The following is a 19,646-nucleotide window of genomic DNA, read 5'->3' on the forward strand; positions in this document are numbered from 1 at the left end:
AAAAAAAAAAAAAAAAAAAAAACACCAATAATAACCTAAGTAAGTCCCCCCAAAAAACCCCAGATGGAAACATACAAGAACAAAAAAGTTCAAAAAAATGAGTCNTAACAGCATCATTAAGCTCTTGGAGAAACGCACAAACAGATTTGGCTTTAGACTGGCCAACACTCTTCAAATCGACTTCACATGTCAAAAAACAAACACCAATAGTAACCTAACTAAGTCCCCGAATACCCCAGAAGGAGAACAAAAATTCATAAAAGTTAGTAGTGTACCCATGAAATTGTTTCCGAGGTCACCAAGTTGAACCTTGGATCCATCAACGACGGTGACGCTACCAACACCACCAAGGACGAGATTCTTCAAAGCTTCGGAGCCAGTAGGGCCACAATTGAGCAAACAGATACTCGCTTCTTCCAAAGCCGCTTGACCTAGCTCCCCCCATATCCTACGATTTTATTTTATTTCCAAATCAAAACCCCATAGCCACCCGATTACTTCATCAGTTCCCAAGGAGAATCGTACAAAGAGCGAGAGATATTGGAGGGAGAAAAGAGTAGTAATACCTGAGTTGACGATCGTACTTGGTTTTAGGCTCCGACATTGTTAGCTCTTCTTCGTCAACCTGTTTTCTCGGTCTTTTCACAGCTTCGCTTCTCATCTTCGTAGCTGGGACAACAATGAACGAGAGAGCGAGAGAGAAGAGTTTCTTCGGCCTCCGGTGAACTCTCTCCCAAACCAAAAAAAAAAATTCAATCCGTGTTTTTTTTTTTTTTTTCGGTTATAAGAGAAAAAATAATTTAAACCGACATTGACATCTACTGGTATGATTTTGGTTTTAGATTTGATTCCGGTTTTAATCGATTTTGGTTTTTGATTTTGATCAAATAGAAACGAAGTTTTTTGGTTAGCTGTTATAGTTTCCATTTTCTATTGGATTCAAGTGTTTTTTTTGTGGATAGCAGATAAGAAAATTCACCATGAGTTTTTCTTCGGTTCGGTTCGGTTCCGATTGGTCTGGATTTAATACCACCATATCTTGGTTCCTAAATTATAATGTGAAGTCTATCTTCAACAAAAGGTAAGATTTTCAATCCCGGTTTTGGTTTCAATCCGGGATTGGTTCGGTTCAATTGGTCAGGATTTAACAACACCCCATATATATGGTTCATAAAATTAAAACAAAAGCCATAGTTATATGCACAACACTGAATGAATAGATTCAATTTACACTTCAAGTTTTGCTAAAATGGCTAATAAGTTGATGATCCTTTTCAAATAGAAATTTTCCCATCAAAGCACCTAAAAACATTCAGATGACATTTCTCAGAGCATCAAAAACAATTAATGGGTTCCTTTTAAACAAATCTGCAAGAATCCCAAAACAAACAACTTCAATTTCTAAAAACAAAATATGAGCAAAATACACATTTAACATTGAGAGTAGATAAGTAAGTAGACATAACAACGAAACTGAAGATCACTTCTTCTTTCCAGCTTTTCCTTCCTTCCTCCGAACAATCTCATCAGAATACTTGACTCCTTTACCCTTGTACGGCTCCGGTGGCCTCCACTTCCTAACCGTAGCAGCAAACTGCCCGATTTCACTCTTGTCGTATCCACTCACCGTGATTCTTGTGTTCTCTTCCACTTTCACTTTCAGACTATCCGGTATCTTCATCTTAACCGGGTGAGAAAACCCGAGATTCAGCACCAATTCTTTCCCTTCCACTGTTGCACGATAACCAACTCCCACTAGTATAAGTTTTTTCTCAAATCCCTTTGATACTCCCACAACCATGTTATCCGTAAGCGTCCTAAAAGTTTTTTTTAAAAAAAAAAAAAGGATTAGAACAAACAATCTTTAACCTCAAAAAGTTAAAAGAATCCTCCATTGCAACTATTTGAATAAAGCAAGAAAAGATGAGAAGTTTGTGTAACCTGAAAAGGCCGTGCATTTGGTTGGCTCTTCTAGTTTCAACAGTTTTTTTGACCCTTAAGAGACCGGAATCTTCCTTGGTAAGCTCAACTTCTCGTGGATAAGTCAAAGCGAGCTCTCCAAGTGGACCTTTCACTTTCAAGTCTTGACCTTCTAAAGCAATGGTTACATTGGAAGGTACAGCGATCGGTTGCTTTCCTATCCTTGATTCCTTGCATTCAATGGTCTTACTGGAATACCCAACTTGAGCAAATGGCGTGATTGATACCTTGAACACATTCCTATCTCCCAAAAATGCTGACCTATAAACAAAGGGGAATGTACTGTTATCTTCAGAACCAAACATGTCTAGAAATGTAAAACTCTACCAAACAATACACAGGAACTGAGATTTGGAACCCCAGGATAATGTTAGATTAAGGAAGAGCTGCATTCTTATAGAACTTCCAGAAAACTTCTAGAATCCTGCTTTGACATACTGAGTTCCACATAACAACATAACACAATCAAATTTCCAAATTCAAAGTCCCATAGTTTTAAAATTCACCCACCAAGTTGACGTTCCTGTCGATTACTAAAGATAAAAAAACTAACAAGAGACTCTTTTTGTACTTGAAAGGCTCATGAACCTAACAATTTAAAGAGTTTTTGAGTAGAAAATGCCAAGTAGAGAAAAACGAAACCCTAGAGAAATGAAGAGTCGGCATAAAGGGTTTAAGAGTAATTGAAAGAGTATATAATACCTGGGTTGAAAAGAAGAGACGAGCGAGGAAGCCATTGGAAGGGATTTTGATGATGGAGCTCTGAGCTCTGGCTCCAGGAGGAGGATGAAGAAGAGTGTTTTATCCAGAAAAGACTTATCCCAGCGTCACCTTCTGTAATCATCATCCATCCCCTGAGATTATTGCTTTCACGGCCCGTTATTTCACTATTTTAAGGCCCATTTAGTTTAAGCGTCGTTCTCTGGCCCAATTTATATCAAACATGTTCAATTGATAATTTTTTCTAACCCATTAACAATTAAAAAAAAAAAAAAAAACTGAAAATAAACAGGAATCAATGAATCACTTTATTTTATCAACGTGGAGTTTAGATTAAGTTAACGAAGTCAAAGAACGATCAAAATTGTGTGTCTCTTTCCCGATTAAGTAATGTTAAGTCGTCAATACGTTAAAGATGGTCATGGCTTTACTCTAGCAGACAAACAAAAGATGAAATATGGACCCTCATCCTTAGAATCAAATCCAGATAATAGATTGAGGAATTTCAAAGAAGGAAAAATTTAAAAAGAAAGATAATTGCAAGTGTCTATTTTCCTGGTTCATATTTGATTTCTTTTGTATTAAATAAATAAAAAAATATCAGTCACACGATATATTACTAAAAATTTGTGGGTTCAGTGGCATATTATTTATGTGTTAACAGATGAACAAATGAAATTTTCAACAAGGAACTAATAAGAACAAATGTAAGCTTATAAGTTTTGTTTTACAACATTCCTTTATGAACACTCTAAATACAAAAAAAAAAAGTCGAGTTAGTCCATGTGTTTCATGCAACCTTATTCATATATGATATATTTCTGGGTCCCTAGCGAATAGTAGTACTATTTACTCTACTATTAATGTCTTGAAAATATCTCTTGTTAACTATTCTTTGACGAAGGCGGCCTCCGAGGTTCGAGCACTTAGGTCGTCGCATTCACACTTTTACTTCTTCTTTTATCCCCATGTACGTACGTAGTTAATTACTACCATTTAACTATCCGTTTAACCACAGCGCATCTCACTTACCGCCAAAAAACAAATGCATTAACTATCTTCATAAATGATAGTTACCAATAATAGCTAGAGTAAAAGTTGATTCTCCAATAGTATACGGACACAAGAAAAGCATGGATACCCCCACACCTTCCCCTACGTCTAGTCGTCTACACTGACCCCTTCAGAATTGGCACTCCAAAACAAAAGTTACAATATCACAGAAAGATCAAAAACCAAAGAAAAAAACCAAGTAATAATTAGCAACCAAAAAAAGAAAGAAAGAAAAAAAGAGAGAGAATATTATTATTAATTATTCTTTGCTTGAGCTCAGAAACAGTTCTTCTTCTGCTACTGCTTCTGCTTCTTTTCTTTGTCTTTCTTCTTTATGCTCGAGTGCTCAACCACTCGTTTTACATCTGAAGAATACAGATCTCTGATTAAAGTTTGTTTCTCCTATTTATTCCAAGGTTGCTTCTTCTTTTTTTTTTTTTTTCTATCTCAGTTGCATAATTTGTTGGTTTCCTTTTTGTTCTTACATATACTATCCTTATGAAGAAGTTATACTTTTGGTTAGTCATGTCTCCCAAGTTTTGGTCCCAAAATCTCAAAGCAATATCCTCTGAATGTAATCTAATAATAGATCTTCTAATTAGTAATTACAAATTCATGAAAAGTTTAATATAAATAAAGAAAAATTCATTAAAAATCCGATACTTATATGGATGCACTTTTGCACTTTTTCTTCTTTATCCACCACTCACTCACTGCCATGTTCTGTAGAATCAAAGTCATGCAGTGTCTTTTTTTTTTTTGATTATTGTATACAAGTTGGAATATCACCGTTATGATTAATTAAGGTGTGTTTTATGTTTAGTTATTTGATTCGTGTGAACAATTATTTGTTAATTAATTGACATATCACTCACTGCCATCATCATTTGATTCTCTATTCACTGAATTATTAATTACGCTTTTTGCTTTTTTTGTTTGCAAACCATCTTTATGACGGCTCTCCCTCACACTTCTTTTAATTTCAGTGCCTATATTCACATGTAGGCAGGCACCAGTTTCTAAAATCCAAGGGCCTCATTATACAAATACATTATTATTTTATAAATATACAGACACAAATGTGTGTACACCAATCTCTCTACAGAATCTATCTCCTGATATCTTGGTTTGCTTGCCTTCTTCTTTCTTGTCTGAACCGTCTTTTTTTGTCTTTTGAATGTGTTTAATCTGGATTCTGATTCATGGTGGGCATTGTTTATTTCGCAGGTGTCATTCCAAATAGATCAAATGGTTCTGTGAGCCGTGGACATTAAAGATGGGATTTTTAATGATGATAAGAGGAGTTTCAGTGGCGAGAGCAATCAGAGTTGTGTTGTTATGTGTTTCTGTCTTGTGGGTAGTTCCAAAGGAATGTGCTTGTAGAAGAAATTATTCAAGAAACTCTTCTTCTTCTTTGCCGCCGACATTATCACAGAGGCCTAGCTCTGTAAATGTTGGAGCTCTGTTTACTTATGATTCTTTTATCGGAAAAGCGGCTAAACCTGCAATTAAAGCGGCTATGGATGACGTTAATGCTGACCAAACTGTACTTAAGGGTGTCAAGCTTAATATTGTCTTTCAAGACTCAAATTGCAGTGGATTTATTGGCACCATGGGAGGTAAATCATCTTCTTCTTCTCTCTTGATACAGTAGCCAAAGGGAACTGACTTTTTAGCTCATTACTAGTTTGTGAAAACGCTCCGGAAGAATGAATGATGATTATGTTTTTAATCTTATGGTGTAGCCTTGCAGCTGATGGAAACAAAAGTGGTTGCAGCCATTGGTCCACAATCTTCAGGGATTGCTCACATGATTGGCTATGTAGCTAATGAGCTTCATGTACCTCTCTTGTCATTTGGTGCAACGGATCCAACACTCTCTTCTCTGCAATATCCTTATTTCCTCCGCACCACGCAGAACGACTACTTCCAAATGCATGCAATCGCAGATTTTGTATCCTATTCCGGATGGAGACAAGTCATTGCGATATTCGTTGATGATGAGTGTGGTAGGAATGGGATATCTGTTCTAGGAGATGTATTAGCCAAGAAACGCTCCAGGATCTCTTACAAGGCTGCAATCACACCTGGTGCAGATTCTACCTTCATCGAAGACTTGTTGGTTTCTGTAAACCTGATGGCATCTCGGGTTTTCGTTGTTCATGTGAATCCTGACTCTGGTTTAGATGTTTTCCGTGTGGCTAAATCTCTTGGAATGATGGGAAGCGGTTATGTTTGGATCGCAACAGACTGGCTTCCTACAGCTATGGACTCCATGGTGCCAGTGGATTCGGACGCAATGGATCTCTTGCAAGGAGTAGTTGCTTTTCGCCATTACACATATGAGAGTAGTGTGAAGAGACATTTTATGGCGAGATGGAAGAATCTTACAAACGATGATGGCTTCAACTCATATGCCATGTATGCTTATGATTCCGTTTGGTTAGTTGCTCGTGCCCTCGATGTTTTCTTCAAAGAAAACAATAAAGTAACTTTCTCCAACGATCCAAATCTACACAAAACAAACGGTAGCGCTATACAGTTATCAGCACTGAGTGTTTTCAATGAAGGGGAGAAGTTTATGAAGATCATACTTGGGATGAATCATACCGGTGTGACAGGGTCAATCCAGTTTGATTCAGACAGAAACCGGGTTAACCCAGCTTATGAAGTTCTAAACTTAGTAGGTACAGGTCCACGCAGAGTCGGGTACTGGTCAAATCATTCGGGTCTCTCTGTGGTGCCTCCAGAGAAATTATACTCCAAGCCTCCAAACACATCTACAGCAAACCAGCATCTTTATGGAATCTTATGGCCAGGCGAAGTAACTAAGCCTCCTCGTGGTTGGGTGTTTCCTAACAATGGGAAACCTCTCAGAATTGCGGTTCCTAACCGTGTGAGCTATACAGATTACGTCTCTAAAGATAAGAACCCACCTGGCGTTAGGGGCTACTGCATTGATGTCTTTGAAGCCGCGATCGCATTGCTTCCGTATCCTGTTCCCCGTACTTATCTACTATATGGAGATGGAAAGAGGAACCCTTCTTACGATAATCTCGTCAATGAAGTTGTTGCTGATGTAAGTAGCTACATTACTCAATCAAGTTCACAACTTTCAGAAGATGCTAACCTGTTTTTTTTGTTTTTTTTCTCTTCAGAAATACGATGTAGCGGTAGGAGATATCACGATCGTTACAAACAGAACAAGATATGTAGATTTCACACAACCGTTTATAGAATCAGGGCTTGTGGTGGTGGCTCCAGTTAAGGAAGCCAAGTCTAGTCCTTGGTCATTCCTGAAACCATTCACTATAGAGATGTGGGCTGTCACTGGAGCCTTTTTTCTCTTTGTGGGAGCCATGGTTTGGATTCTCGAACATCGCTTCAACGAAGAATTCCGTGGCCCTCCTAGGCGTCAACTCATCACCATCTTCTGGTTAGTTTCCCACTTCTTGACACCGAGAGCTTGAGGTTACATTTAGACCTCATTTTCCTTCTCTTCATTGTTACAGGTTTAGCTTCTCAACGATGTTCTTCTCTCATAGTAAGTACGCTGTAACTCAAGTAACCTCGTGTACTTCACACCAGAGCTTACAGGATGTTGGAGAGAAGTAAATTTTATTACTTTTTCCTTTTGATCTTTCAGGGGAGAACACGGTCAGTTCACTGGGGAGGCTGGTGTTGATCATATGGTTGTTTGTGGTTTTGATCATCAACTCGAGCTACACGGCCAGTCTCACTTCAATCCTAACTGTTCGACAGCTGACATCTCGGATTGAAGGAATAGATAGCTTGGTAACGAGCAATGAACCAATTGGAGTTCAAGACGGTACCTTTGCTCGGAACTATATGGTCAACGAGCTTAACATAGCGCCCTCGAGGATTGTTCCACTGAAAGACGAAGAACAATACCTTTCTGCTCTTCAACGTGGTCCCAGGAATGGGGGCGTGGCAGCCATTGTAGATGAGCTTCCTTACATCGAAGTTCTTTTGACAAACAGCAACTGCAAGTTCCGTACAGTAGGACAAGAATTCACACGCACAGGCTGGGGTTTTGTATGTAAAATCACTTTAGAGCAACCTGTATATATATATATTATTCTACAACTCTTCTCACACAAGAATGCATAATCCGTTGTTGCAGGCATTTCAGAGAGACTCCCCTTTAGCTGTAGACATGTCGACAGCTATCCTGCAACTGTCTGAAGAAGGCGAGCTCGAGAAAATCCACAGGAAATGGCTTAACTACAAGCATGAATGCTCAATGCAGATCTCAAACAGTGAGGACTCTCAGCTATCGCTCAAGAGTTTCTGGGGACTCTTCCTTATATGTGGCATCACTTGCTTCATGGCACTCACTGTCTTCTTCTGGAGGGTTTTCTGGCAGTACCAGAGGTTACTACCAGAAAATGCGGATGAGGAAAGGGCAGGCGAAGTGTCTGAGCCATCATCTCGACCAGGGAGAGGTTTACGTGCACCGAGTTTCAAGGAATTGATCAAAGTTGTGGATAAGAAGGAAGCAGAGATCAAGGAGATGCTTAAGCAGAAGAGTAACAAGAAACTCAAAGCCACACAAAGTGCAGCTGGGAGTTCACAATCAGAACGCGAAATTCCTCAAATAGATAAGAGTTCAACAATTTGATTAAATGACTATTAACATACTTAGACGGTAAATAAACTTATCAGAAGATTTTGTAATAGGAAAAGTTGAAGGAAACCACAAACCAAAGATAAATTGTAAATCATTTTTTCTGATACTACATAAGAAATCAACTTCTTTTCTCATCAGAGTTAAGATTTCAGAGATAAGCTTGCAAGTGAGCAGAACTATCAAAAGATAAAACTGAAATGGAACTCCAAGTATCAGTTTAATTGGGATTATGATAAAATAAGATGTTGATACATATTGAAGGGAAACTTCACAATCACAATCATGACGCTTACATGCTCAGCTAAATAGTTGGAAGGAAAAAGAGAAAAGGGGAGTGAATATCACTTTACTCAAGTTTAACTTCTCTCTTTGGAGGTTCCAAGTCCAGGTATGTGAACGGCTCGGTTGGTTCCTCTCTGAAAAAAAACAAGATGGATGAATGGCTCCACATTTAGTGTGAATAACAAACAAACTGAGGAAGATTACGAGCGACAAGAAAGCAGAAAAGGCTTAAACTTTAAGCCTTAAATTCTATCTTTTATGAATCAGGGCAGCGTATAAAGCAATGCAACAAAAAACCAAAGATTCTGCAGCTAAGTACTATCAACCAAAACTGATGGTAGAGTCAGAACTTGCACATACCCTGGCTTAGAGCGCATGCATCTGTAGAAGAGTTTAAAAGGTCCTGGAACCGTCTTAAACGGGTTTCCCTCGAAAATCGCCTGCAAAAGTTACTAATGCTATAAACATCAATAAGGTCCAAGAGGAGTTTATAATACGAAAATATGCAATAATCATGGATCAAGCCAAGCAAATTTTAGATCTTCAATTGCAGCAAAATTGTGTATATTACAACAAAGTCAATAATTGATACAAGCTTCAACAAACACAATTGGAGATACACACTTCAGAAGGCAATGGATTACTTCATTACCATATTCCATCAATCATCCATCATTATTCATTATGAAAAGTAACAGAAACCTTTGAAAAAACCCTAAATTGATTTCACTGAATCTCTAATGCGACGAGCATATCAATCCAAAACAAAAATAGCAGAAGAGAGATCCAGAGGTTTACCAGAAGGAAGAAAAAAGATCGAATTTTTAAAACCGCATACGAAACTAAGAAGGAAATAGTGAGAACCTGGACAACATCCTCGACACGATCGTTGCAGCGGTGAGCTTTGGGCTCACGGTGACCTTCCGGTAAACCCCATGGACTCTCTCTCCTCGGCACGGGTCTCGTCTCGCTCATCTTTCTCTTGCTGCCTGAAGAAATCTCAAAGCTCAAACGCACTTGAAAAATTGATAATCAAATCTTTACCTGAACCACTTAATTGAACCGGAGTATTCTTCCCGGTTTATTAGTTCGGTTAGGTAAACCAATAATTTTGGTCTTCTTCATCCGGTCAACGACTCTCTCAGAACTCAGATTTTGAAACAGAGTAATCAATCAATCAGAGCAGGAAGAAGAAAAAGATGGGAGCTTTAGGGAAGCTAATCGACGTGGCTCTCTTCGTATACTTCGCTTCAATGGCGATAATCGCGCCGCTCATCGACGGCCAAACGTCGCTACCTAGAGGAATCTACCCGGCGATTCTCACCGATCTGAAAAGCAAGTACATTGCCGATTTCGGAGACTACTTGCTCATGGAGAAGCCGCATTTTCTAGTTGGACTTGTGTGGCATGAGCTTTTGTTCTGATGGCCGCTCTCCATTGCTAACGTCTACGCCATTCTCGTCGGCAAGTCGTGGTTTGGTACCACCTGCTTGTTGTATGGAGCTTCCCTCGTTACTTCCATGGTACACTGGTTTCAATTTTCTTGATTTTCGGGTTTTTAGGGTTTTAGTTAGGTTAGTATACTGATCTGAGGGCAAGATGATCATGTGAAAATCATAACTTTGTTCTTTGATATTAAAGATTTGCAAACATCATTCAAGCTGCTGAACCATGTACAGATTTGATTAGATCAGGCTAGTAGTAAACTCGTTTGGGAAATTAAGTTAAAGTTCTCAACTTTTCTTACTGTTATATATGTCACTGTGTGTATTGGTGGAATTGGTTTTGTGAAACTTCTGAACTTTTTTTGATATTCTTAAAATCTGACGATATATATATATATATATATATATATAGCTTATTAGCGTTTCTTGGTGGATATATCTTGATGCACATAGGTATTTTTGGCTATAGTCTACTCTTATGTTATGTCTGGTCTGCGTTCTTGTGGACTCTATATGGTTTAAGAATTGGCAATATTCTGTCTTGACTATGACTATGTGAATCTTTAGGCTGCAATCCTAGGAGAGATGATAGGTTCAGGGAAGGCATCTGACAGATTGCTAATGATGTATGTGCCTTTCATGGGTTTTGGGATTCTGGCTGTTCTTCGAGGTTAGTCTGTAGATCCACCAAAAGCACCGGATATGTTGGCAAGAGATCAACTACCATGCCAAGAAAAAAGATGGCCTGAGATAAAAAGCAGTTAGTTACTCACTATCCTTTTTTTCATGTGAAAATGTTATTGCTTTCCTAGTTCTGTGGAATTTTTGTTTTGTTGGCTCAACAACAATGAAATATTTCTTTGTTTTAATTCAAATTCCTTCTTTGCTCTTCTACATCACTGGACTAGGGGTCTTCTGTTGGTAGATTTTGGTCCTCTTTGAGTCTTGATTGAATTGGTTCGGTTTTATTGAACCAACAATCGTTAGATAGCACTCCGATTTGTTGGTTCAAGTTATTGTTCTCTCAGCATGATTGAAATCAAATTCATGGTACGACACTACGAGTTTCCGGTTGCCTTGCAATGACCCTTTTAAGAGAAACTCAATGTCTGGTATGTGAGCGTCTGGTATGTGAGCTTTACGAAGCAAAGACAAAAAGAAAGTGAAAAACCAATACTTGTATAAGATATTTATACAAAACTCCAAAAGAAATGTCAAACTCCAAGTTCTTGATGTGGTTCCATCTAACCACAACAAGAAAAGAAAAACAGTAACTGTAACACAAAAAGGATTCCAAAAAGACTTTCTAACCTACTTTTTCTTTCTAATTCAGTATGTTGCAGGGGAAGTCAATTCCCGAACCTCGTACAACCATTTGCATTCTAACTTTTCAAGTAAAAGAGTTTTTAACTGCTTAGTTTAAGCAGAACAAAACTTCACACTACTAACACTCAGTCTCAATGGTGTATCTTGTGAGGTTCGATCTTGACTCCTCCGCTTCTTTCAAACCAAAATCTCTCCTTTTTTTTCCTTCATTTTCCATTTTTTTAGTTTCCTGCAGAAAGAAAGAAGATAAGTATGATCACGTAAAGGCGTAACAGCGAGAAGAATATGTTTGCTGAAAGTACCTAATGGGTTGGTTTCAAGCAGTCTCACAAGACATGGAAGCTTTGATTCTCTCAACAGTGCAAGCTATTAGATTGTTAACAGTTGCAACAGAGCCAAGAGATAGCTTAGCTGTAGGAACTGAGTCAACCAGAATCTGAAAAGCCACGGTCAAGAGCGACCCTCCATCTCCTCCACCATTGGCATTACCATCAGGAAGAATAGCAAAACCCGATGGAAGCAGAGCCACATAGTCCGGATCACCTCCATTAAGCACTATATTCATTGCTACAATATCGACTGGAGCATAGATCACAAAGGAAGCTGTAGGATCAGTGCAGCTCTCTTGTAGAATCAGCATATTGCTCTGGCTAGAGTTTGCACTCTGTGACATAAGGAAAAGATTAAGTTATTAGCTACGATCAGAAGATCATAACAAGAGTAAGAAACCCGGTTTAACTCACATTTACCCGAAGAAGAGAAACACAGTTTCCGGTATCCCTCCCGTTAGCAATATGTGCCATTTCTTGCACAACTCCTCCATTAGACAGAATATCCCACTGCATATCTCACAAAAGCAACATTAACACTCTGTCCAAATCAGAACTAAAGAGCGTTAATAACTAAAAGTGTTACCTCATTTCTTGAATTCTCATCTCTGAGGAAATCAAAGACTCTCTTTGGAGGAACAGGGATCCAAAAGGAAGTGGCTGCACTAAGAACAATACCCGGAGGCCTTCCTGGATCGTCCACACTCTTCCTAGTCATCACTCTAACATCTTCAGCTCCTGTACCGGACAATGTAGTCCACGTGTGAGCTGTTGAAGCACTCACTCCTGCACAAAAGCTTATAACCATCCGCTCCGCCAATTTCAGCATACTCCTCCTCCCTTCTTGGTTTGTTATCACTGCAATTTCGTCATTATAAAATTGTGTTTCTGATGCTGATTCTAAGCCTGACTATGAGAAAGTAGTTATGAAACAAAACATTATGCTTACCGCCAACTTCTCCAGAGGAAATGTTTGTAGCCATGACGCTAGCTAACCGCTCGCATTGGCGGTCAAGAATCGCAACCCAGCGTTTAGCACCAAAGGCATGACCAGTACTAACCATGTGTTTGTATAAGCTATGGACTCCTCTGTCATCAACTTCCACATGCTCCACCCAAGTCACCTGTTACATTAAATTTTGTATTTGTTGAATTTGTAGCTTATAGATATATAGGCCTAATGTTTTTAGTATATACCTTAGAATATCCATTTGGCATTTCTTGAATCAAACATCCAGAAGCTCGCCGCCAGCATCTAGCCGGGGGATTTGGTTGGAGACTATCCAAAGAGATATCCACAACCGCCCACGAACCATCTCCTTGTTGTTTACAGTAACGTGCAAAATAGGTTTCGCGGGTCGGGACTAATGGAGATGGAACTTGAAACTCTGCAGTCATCTGCAAAACAGAGTGGTTACTTCAGTTCCAAGTTAATGTTTACAGAAAGAAAGAATAAAACACTTACCACTTGAAGAGCTCCATTAAAGTTTCCTGCAACTCCGGTGGATAAAACCGCCAATGTCATCGCTCTAGATACCATCCCCGCGAAAATCGTTGACCATTGATTCTGGAACACCATATCACTATGTTGTCAAAAACTCTTCAGTAGAGAAGATTACTTTTAAATATATGCAAAGTGAAAATGTTAATCACCACATCCATGAGAATCTCAACGATGTTAACATGATTCATGATCACAACCGCGGTTTCTCGCGAAGCTTCAGATCTAAATCCAGCAGGTCTAGGTCCGATCCCTCTAGGAAACGTCCGAGCATACTCTTCATCGTCAAAAACCAAACTCTTCCACAATGAATCGTCCACTTGAGCCATCCTCATGAGCTCTTCCATTGCAGCCACAGCTAAGTCTATGATGACCGGTTTATCAGCTTCGGTTGGTGTAGTGATGGACTTGAGGAGATCGGTTGGATTGTTTCCATAAGCTTCTCCTCCAAGATTTCCCATGCCGAGTTCTAGAGGACGTGGAGGAAGAGGAGGCGGAGACATTAGAGGATAGTTTGAGACTGGCTTGCCTACGTATTTGGCTGCAATCGCGGATATACGGTCGATCTACACAGACAAAAACAAGAACCATGTTACTCCTTACGTTTCTCTCAAGTTATGTTTTATGATTTTCTACTTGTTTCACAAATATAAATTGTTAAATTTATGTTTAACTTGTAAATTTACTTTTACCAATCCAAAAATCAGTAGAAATAAGTTAAATAATTTTGTTTTTCTATTATTTCAATACGAACAAATGTGTTTTTAATTATCAAATAGAACATTTTGTATATGACTTTAATATTAGGATTACTAAAATACTACTATATTAAATAGAATGAATTGAAAAAAAAAAAAAAAATAGAATGAATTGATATATGGAAAGCGATGTAATAATATAGTGATATATTAATGATTTTATCTATTTTAATTGAAGTATTGAAAAATCAAAAATCAAAACATGCGACTAAATATTATTATCTGTATGTACATCAATGATCAAACATTATAAGATTGTGAAGTTAATTGTTTAGTTACCTCTTCCCTTAATCGAGCATTTTCCAGACGGAGTTGGTGTTCGTCGAAAGACATTTCTCCGATAGCCGTCGGACCACCACAATTAGGACACGAAGCATTTGCAAGAGCCTCTCGATATCTAAGGTTGTCGTTTCGCAGCTTATCGTTCTCCGCCCGAAGATGCGAGTTCTCATGCCGCTCGTGATGATTCTGCACGAATAAAACTTAATTATAGTTCCGTCATCTCTGTAGTTCTTTTTTTTTATATACAAGTTATTTAGCTACCGAAGTTTGTAGTTTGGGTAAAGTGAAGCAACAAAGGATTTTGCTAAAAAAGTGGGAAAGTATATTTATACACACACACATAACACACTTGTCTACACGTTATAGACAGTATGTGTTTCACCGTATTTTAAGCATATGTGTCTAAAACGTTTCAGTCTATATAGATTATGGCTCTAACTTAGCTAATAAATCAAATTTGTTTCAACCAAACAATCTCAATATTTCTATGGCCTGATCCGCCAAAAACACATAGCTCTGCCAAACAACAACCTTNAAAAAAAAAAAAAAAAAAAAAAAAATCTGGAGGAAAAAGTAAGAAAATTAAGTCAATTGTACTATTAACTAGATCTAAAAATCTAACAAAGTCAACGAATTAATTCTAATTGAAATACCATCCACCAAAAGTTGTCACGAGTGTGATTGAGATCTGATGCATAGAGGTCTAAGTATGAACATAAGCCCTTCAATATGAATTGGATAATAATCGAATCAAGTATATAGTATATGTGTTCATATATAATATAAAATTATACCTTCATTTGCGTACGTTTGTTTTGAAACCAGAATTTGACCTGGAGAGGCTCCAACCCCAATTCACGGCTTAGTTGTTTCCTTTGCTTGTCATCTGGGTGAGGACACTCTTTGAAAAATCTATTTAACAACCGAAACAAAAAATTGTCAAAAAAAAATATTTTTAAAAATGAAGAAAATTGAAGCGAGTGAGTAAATTAAGATATGCATACGCTTCCATCTCCTGGATCTGAAGTTGGGTATGTCGATGATATCGTTTCTTCTTGTTCGGATGAAGAGGATCTTGATCGTTTCCTGATCCTCCCTCTTGATTCTCACTTCCGGATTTCGTATTCGCACTGTCGAACTCATCGTCCCTAAGAAACCCTTCATTGTTGTTGTCTTCATGGTTGTAGTTGTGATTATTGCTATCTGCGTTGTTCATAGCCGCAAGCAACATATTTGGTTCGAACATCTTTTCTTATACTGGAGACTGAAAGCAAACCCTAGAAGCAGAAGAAAAAAAAAAAGAGTATCAAAATTTAGGGTTTTGTTCTTCTTGGGTACCGAGAGTACTCAAGAAAAAAAGAAAATTTTCTCCAAGGCTGGAAAATTATGGCAATACTTAATCCACGTCAATAACTTTCTACTTTTTATAATATATGAACAAAACAACTTTTCTTTTATCTTTCTTCTTGAAGATCTTACAAAAAGAATCGATATAAGCTAATAGGAAAGACGAAGAATTGGAGATGATGATTGTAGGAAACAAATTAAGGACCCATAATTGAAAGCAAGAAAAAAAAGAGTCTTGCAGAAAATAAAACATCACAGTCATGAATTAATAAGTTATTAAATAAGCAACCCAAAATAATGAATTTCGCATACTCCGAATTATTCAAATCTCCAAAAAACAAAAAATCCTTTTTTTAAAAAAACAACAGACTACAGTAGTACAGTACAAAGAAATCTTTGAAATTGATTCAAAAAGCATATGCAGTGTAGATGAAAATCACTTGATGTCTCTAAAGAACTTAAAATTTCTACAACCTATAATAACTTTGATGGATGATGATTTAAATTAACTTTTCAAAGTATTGATCAGTTTTGATTTAGATGGGAGAGGAAAGACAAGACGAAAAGAGAAACGTTGGACTCATTTGTGCAAAGCAAATAAAATAGGCAAAAAGTAGGTACAAATAAATTCCCAACTCTATCCTGTTTATGAAAATGAACAATATTTTCGTGAAAACAGAACAAAACGTAATTAAATATATTGTAATCATTAGCAGATTTTAAATTTATATATGTATGAATATAAGTCCTCCAGGAAAAAAGTGTAATGAAAAAAGAAAAAGAAACTGAAATGAAAAAATGTTATTATCTCAGTGCACGGTGTGACGGACACACATAGTCACATACAGTTAATATACAACTTACAACCAACGTGACATAAGACCTGCGATATGTATTAAATTTTTCCAGCTATCTTTTTTAGTATAGCATCATCGTAGCTAAACGTTTTTTTATTTCACACATAACCATATAAATGTATAAAAGTATATCACGTGTTTACATAATAAACACAAACGTATAGAGAACTGAAAAAGGGTGATATACGAATTAAGAGAATACAAACCTTTTAATCTTCCTCTTTATTTCTTTCGTCTCTGCCTATAAGATAAAACAGTAATTAGAAAGTCAGAAACAGATAAAAGAGGAATGAAAAGAAACTTAGAAGCAAGTAATGAACTAATATTAAAAATTTATGATCACTAACTGAAAATTCAACACAGAGATTATAAAATCATTATGAAAGTGAGAGTTTTATGAAGAAGCTAAGAAATTTTTTAAGTGTAATGATCCAATTAATACATTAAAAAAAATTGAATTAATGATAGAATAAAATACCACACCAGGGAATGATGAGGTTTTAGATATGAGACATACACTGGGAGGACGAAGCAGTACAGCTGAAACACTATAGGGAGCGAGAAGGGTGGCAGCGGTGTCTGGTCTGAGATTTGTATCTGATCGGAAACCCGCTGATGGTTATGTGCAGCGGTTTGTTGGCGAGCCAAGAAGTTTGAAAGGTAGGTGGTGCAAATCTTTGAGTAAGAGAGAGAGAGAGAGAGGAAAAATGGGAAAGATGAGAGAGTAATGGCAGAGAGAATTGAGAGGGTGCAATGGAATTAAATGGTGAGAGAGGGACACTTTATTATCAATCCTACACGCTTATAGAGAAAAGATATGTATATGTTACAAAATTTTGATCATAGATGGAGAAACTGATAATAATTTTTGTTTATTGTATAGTAGTACTAGAGTTTTGCATTACGGCTAACCAATGATTTCATTACTTATGATATATATGTTCTTTTAAAACAAAGAAAAATCATTAACATTATTTAGAACTTTATATGAAATAAATCCAATTTAATACTATGACTTAGCAAAACTAACTAAAATTCATTTTTTGCTCAAATATCCACAAATTAATATAATTCTCCATTTAGAGAAAATTTTAGAAAATAATGCACATATTACATGGTAACAATCTATGTTTTAGAATTAATTTTAATACTCTAAAGATTATTATTTATTGAGGAGAAATTTTATATAGAATATTTTTATATTACTGCAAAATTTTATCATTGCATTTTGTAATATTCTCTTTAATATATCTAATTTAGATTTTTTTCTAATGAAGTAAAAACATTTATTGGAACAAGATATTGGAAGAAAAAAATCCATATCCTTATGGCATTTTCTTATATAATATAGAAATTATCTTGTATTATTAGTTTGACATTTTTATGTTTATCTTTATTTTAGTTAAAAGAGACAAATGTAAAAAAATGGCACATTTCAATTTTTTTGTTTACCAGAAATAACATAACTTCAAAAAAGTTGCAAAAAGTAACAAAGACTCCACTCTTTTTTCACGATAAGACTTCAATTTACATACCTTTAAAAATATATACGATTAATTATTTTGTGGCCCAGGCATTTATAACTATAACGTGCAATTAAGCTGTTTTAAATACAGATCACCCATTTAAAAAGTGATAATTTGTAAAAGTCGTTCATTCATACGTACTTTATCACGCTAATATATAAAAAAAATATACTGCGTATTTACGTCGCTATATTCCATAAGTGTTTTTTTTACCTAAGTAAGATTAATAAAAATATAGTACAGCATATAGTTTAGAAAACATTAACCTTTCTATTTTCTGAGTTTATATAAATAGTCAGTATGTATAAGTATATGTACATATACATATTTGTACGTATGTGAGAGGGTGGCGAATAGTTTCGTCGCATTAAATGTTTACACAGAGGCTGCATGGCTTTAGGCCATTTACTGTTCTCATGCCTCTCTTGCACTTAACCTCCTCTTCCTTAGTAGTTAGTACTCTCTCTACTATGAAAAGTTGAAAACTAATAATTCAACGCCTAACATTTGAGTTTTCTAAATGAAAATAAAAAATAAAAACAAGAGACCAACCACTTACAATTGATTTTTTCAAAGTTGCAATTTCACTTTTTCATAGGGGATGAATCGTATACGATCAAAGTTAGAATGTGTTTTTCCGCTGCCAATTAATATGATCAAATCTGAGATCCAATATAAAAAAGTTTTGTTGAAAAACAGGATGATTTTGTAAGAAAAATCTACAATGGTGAGCATTTTGGTTTTCCGGCCTCCTAAATGGGCCGTATGAGTTATACAAAACTTAGGCCTGTCAATCGTATATACCGAGAAGTGGGACGAGTTCGTTGAAGAATATATGTATATATTTTTTTTTTTGGGTAACATCGTTGAAGAAGAATATATGTATTAGTCTTTAAGGTCGTTACTACTGCTCGACCAAAAGCTGGCGCTAGTTTGTAATACTCAATTACTAAATTTAGCAACTTGGATGGGTTTGCTCTGAGATAGCAAGAACGTGAATTCCACATAACAGTTTAATATATTTTTGTCTTTTAAGTTGGAGAGCTATGGACCAATAGAACAATTCTCTTAACTACATGCTGTCCAAAGTCAATAGCTTTTCAAAGAGAAAAAGAGTATTTGAAGCTTTCGTGATCGTTGCATGATTTTGAGTTTATCTAGTTTTTAAGAAATTTTATATTCAACTACCAACAGAGATATCAAAAAGATAGTGGAGACCCAGCAATGTCCTCCTCGACCACCTCTGTTCTTCAAACCTAATTAAGAAACAGAGGATTATATTACTGCAAATGGGTTTATCTAAATGCCATTTGACATTTCTCCATGGACATTTTCAATGCCTCTGAATGATCTATAAAAGGCCTGAGATTGTCTCCCTTCATCTTCATCTCCAAGCCTTCTCTAACCTTTCTTGGCTAACACTCAATAGAGCTAACAAGCCAAAAAAAAGAAGAAGAGGGAGGCAGTAATGGCGATTAAGAACCTTCTTGCTCTTGTGGTTCTTCTCAGCATTCTTGGAGTTTCAATCGCTCATAAGGGTTTTCTTGACCTTAACTACTACAAACACAGGTGTCCCGACGCAGAAGCCA

At 36.7% G+C, this 19,646-nt stretch overlaps 5 protein-coding genes and 1 pseudogene across 9 annotated transcripts in view; 2 read left to right on the plus strand and 4 right to left on the minus strand.

The window, feature by feature from the left end:
• The window catches only part of LOC104739051 (NEDD8-activating enzyme E1 regulatory subunit AXR1), a gene marked incomplete in the record, with an annotated part of 4,039 nt that extends 3,283 nt beyond the window's left edge, over positions 1–756 (minus strand). Inside the window, 2 exon segments of the mRNA XM_019235212.1 lie at positions 277–448; positions 567–756. Coding sequence (XP_019090757.1) covers positions 277–448; positions 567–661 — 267 coding nt within the window.
• LOC104739052 (50S ribosomal protein L6, chloroplastic) lies at positions 1,300–2,815 on the minus strand. Its single transcript, XM_010459299.2, has 3 exons — positions 2,683–2,815; positions 1,942–2,241; positions 1,300–1,817 (listed from the first exon to the last, which is right to left on the minus strand). Exons 1-3 carry the CDS (start codon positions 2,715–2,717, stop codon positions 1,481–1,483), a joined length of 672 nt encoding a protein of 223 aa, XP_010457601.1. The 5' UTR covers positions 2,718–2,815; the 3' UTR covers positions 1,300–1,480.
• LOC104739053 (glutamate receptor 3.4-like) lies at positions 3,967–8,538 on the plus strand. Of its 3 annotated transcripts, none has more exons than XM_010459300.2 (7): positions 3,967–4,169; positions 4,981–5,372; positions 5,499–6,832; positions 6,912–7,189; positions 7,266–7,297; positions 7,400–7,809; positions 7,898–8,538. In XM_010459300.2, the coding sequence occupies exons 2-7, from the start codon at positions 5,030–5,032 to the stop codon at positions 8,393–8,395; spliced, it is 2,895 nt and encodes a 964-aa protein (XP_010457602.1). In that variant the 5' UTR covers positions 3,967–4,169; positions 4,981–5,029; the 3' UTR covers positions 8,396–8,538. The 3 variants fall into 3 exon arrangements, with proteins under 3 accessions (XP_010457602.1, XP_010457603.1, XP_019090740.1); XM_010459301.2 differs by lacking the exon at positions 3,967–4,169 and adding an exon at positions 4,747–4,879; XM_019235195.1 differs by lacking the exon at positions 3,967–4,169 and having other exon boundaries at positions 5,226–5,372; positions 5,507–6,832.
• Positions 8,582–9,695, minus strand: LOC109128594. Its single transcript, XM_019235196.1, has 3 exons — positions 9,551–9,695; positions 9,047–9,126; positions 8,582–8,820 (listed from the first exon to the last, which is right to left on the minus strand). The coding sequence occupies exons 1-3, from the start codon at positions 9,659–9,661 to the stop codon at positions 8,751–8,753; spliced, it is 261 nt and encodes an 86-aa protein (XP_019090741.1). The 5' UTR covers positions 9,662–9,695; the 3' UTR covers positions 8,582–8,750.
• LOC104739055 lies at positions 9,861–11,086 on the plus strand (annotated as a pseudogene).
• Positions 11,295–17,298, minus strand: LOC104739056 (homeobox-leucine zipper protein HDG2-like). 3 transcript variants are annotated; one of them, XM_010459303.2, is made up of 13 exons: positions 17,049–17,298; positions 16,738–16,772; positions 15,332–15,604; positions 15,122–15,239; positions 14,325–14,513; positions 13,440–13,853; positions 13,252–13,353; positions 12,984–13,184; positions 12,736–12,910; positions 12,373–12,644; positions 12,207–12,296; positions 11,760–12,121; positions 11,295–11,686 (listed from the first exon to the last, which is right to left on the minus strand). In XM_010459303.2, the coding sequence occupies exons 3-12, from the start codon at positions 15,571–15,573 to the stop codon at positions 11,774–11,776; spliced, it is 2,151 nt and encodes a 716-aa protein (XP_010457605.1). In that variant the 5' UTR covers positions 15,574–15,604; positions 16,738–16,772; positions 17,049–17,298; the 3' UTR covers positions 11,295–11,686; positions 11,760–11,773. The 3 variants fall into 3 exon arrangements, with proteins under 3 accessions (XP_010457605.1, XP_010457604.1, XP_019091980.1); XM_010459302.2 differs by having other exon boundaries at positions 12,201–12,296; positions 17,049–17,297; XM_019236435.1 differs by lacking the exons at positions 16,738–16,772; positions 17,049–17,298 and adding an exon at positions 15,807–16,705 and having other exon boundaries at positions 12,201–12,296.

The sequence above is a fragment of the Camelina sativa genome, chromosome 14, assembly GCF_000633955.1.
Source record: "Camelina sativa cultivar DH55 chromosome 14, Cs, whole genome shotgun sequence".
NCBI classification, from domain to species: Eukaryota; Viridiplantae; Streptophyta; class Magnoliopsida; order Brassicales; family Brassicaceae; genus Camelina; species Camelina sativa.

Coding starts and splice junctions, on each gene's coding strand:
- LOC104739052 (XM_010459299.2), bottom strand. CDS start 2,717: ATGGCTTCCTCGCTCGTCTCTTCTTTTCAACCCAG. Junction 2,242..2,682: donor GTCTCTTCTTTTCAACCCAG/GTATTATATACT, acceptor CTTTGTTTATAG/GTCAGCATTTTTGGGAGATA. Junction 1,818..1,941: donor CAAATGCACGGCCTTTTCAG/GTTACACAAACT, acceptor AAAAACTTTTAG/GACGCTTACGGATAACATGG.
- LOC104739053 (XM_010459300.2), top strand. CDS start 5,030: ATGGGATTTTTAATGATGATAAGAGGAGTTTCAGTGGCGAGAGCAATC. Junction 7,298..7,399: donor AACGATGTTCTTCTCTCATA/GTAAGTACGCTG, acceptor TTGATCTTTCAG/GGGAGAACACGGTCAGTTCA. Junction 7,810..7,897: donor CACGCACAGGCTGGGGTTTT/GTATGTAAAATC, acceptor CCGTTGTTGCAG/GCATTTCAGAGAGACTCCCC.
- LOC109128594 (XM_019235196.1), bottom strand. CDS start 9,661: ATGAGCGAGACGAGACCCGTGCCGAGGAGAGAGAGTCCATGGGGTTTA. Junction 9,127..9,550: donor GTGTCGAGGATGTTGTCCAG/GTTCTCACTATT, acceptor TAACTTTTGCAG/GCGATTTTCGAGGGAAACCC. Junction 8,821..9,046: donor TGCATGCGCTCTAAGCCAGG/GTATGTGCAAGT, acceptor GTTTTTTTTCAG/AGAGGAACCAACCGAGCCGT.
- LOC104739056 (XM_010459302.2), bottom strand. CDS start 15,573: ATGTTCGAACCAAATATGTTGCTTGCGGCTATGAACAACGCAGATAGC. Junction 13,854..14,324: donor ATGCTCGATTAAGGGAAGAG/GTAACTAAACAA, acceptor TTGTCTGTGTAG/ATCGACCGTATATCCGCGAT. Junction 12,122..12,200: donor TTTCTCTTCTTCGGGTAAAT/GTGAGTTAAACC, acceptor CTTATGTCACAG/AGTGCAAACTCTAGCCAGAG.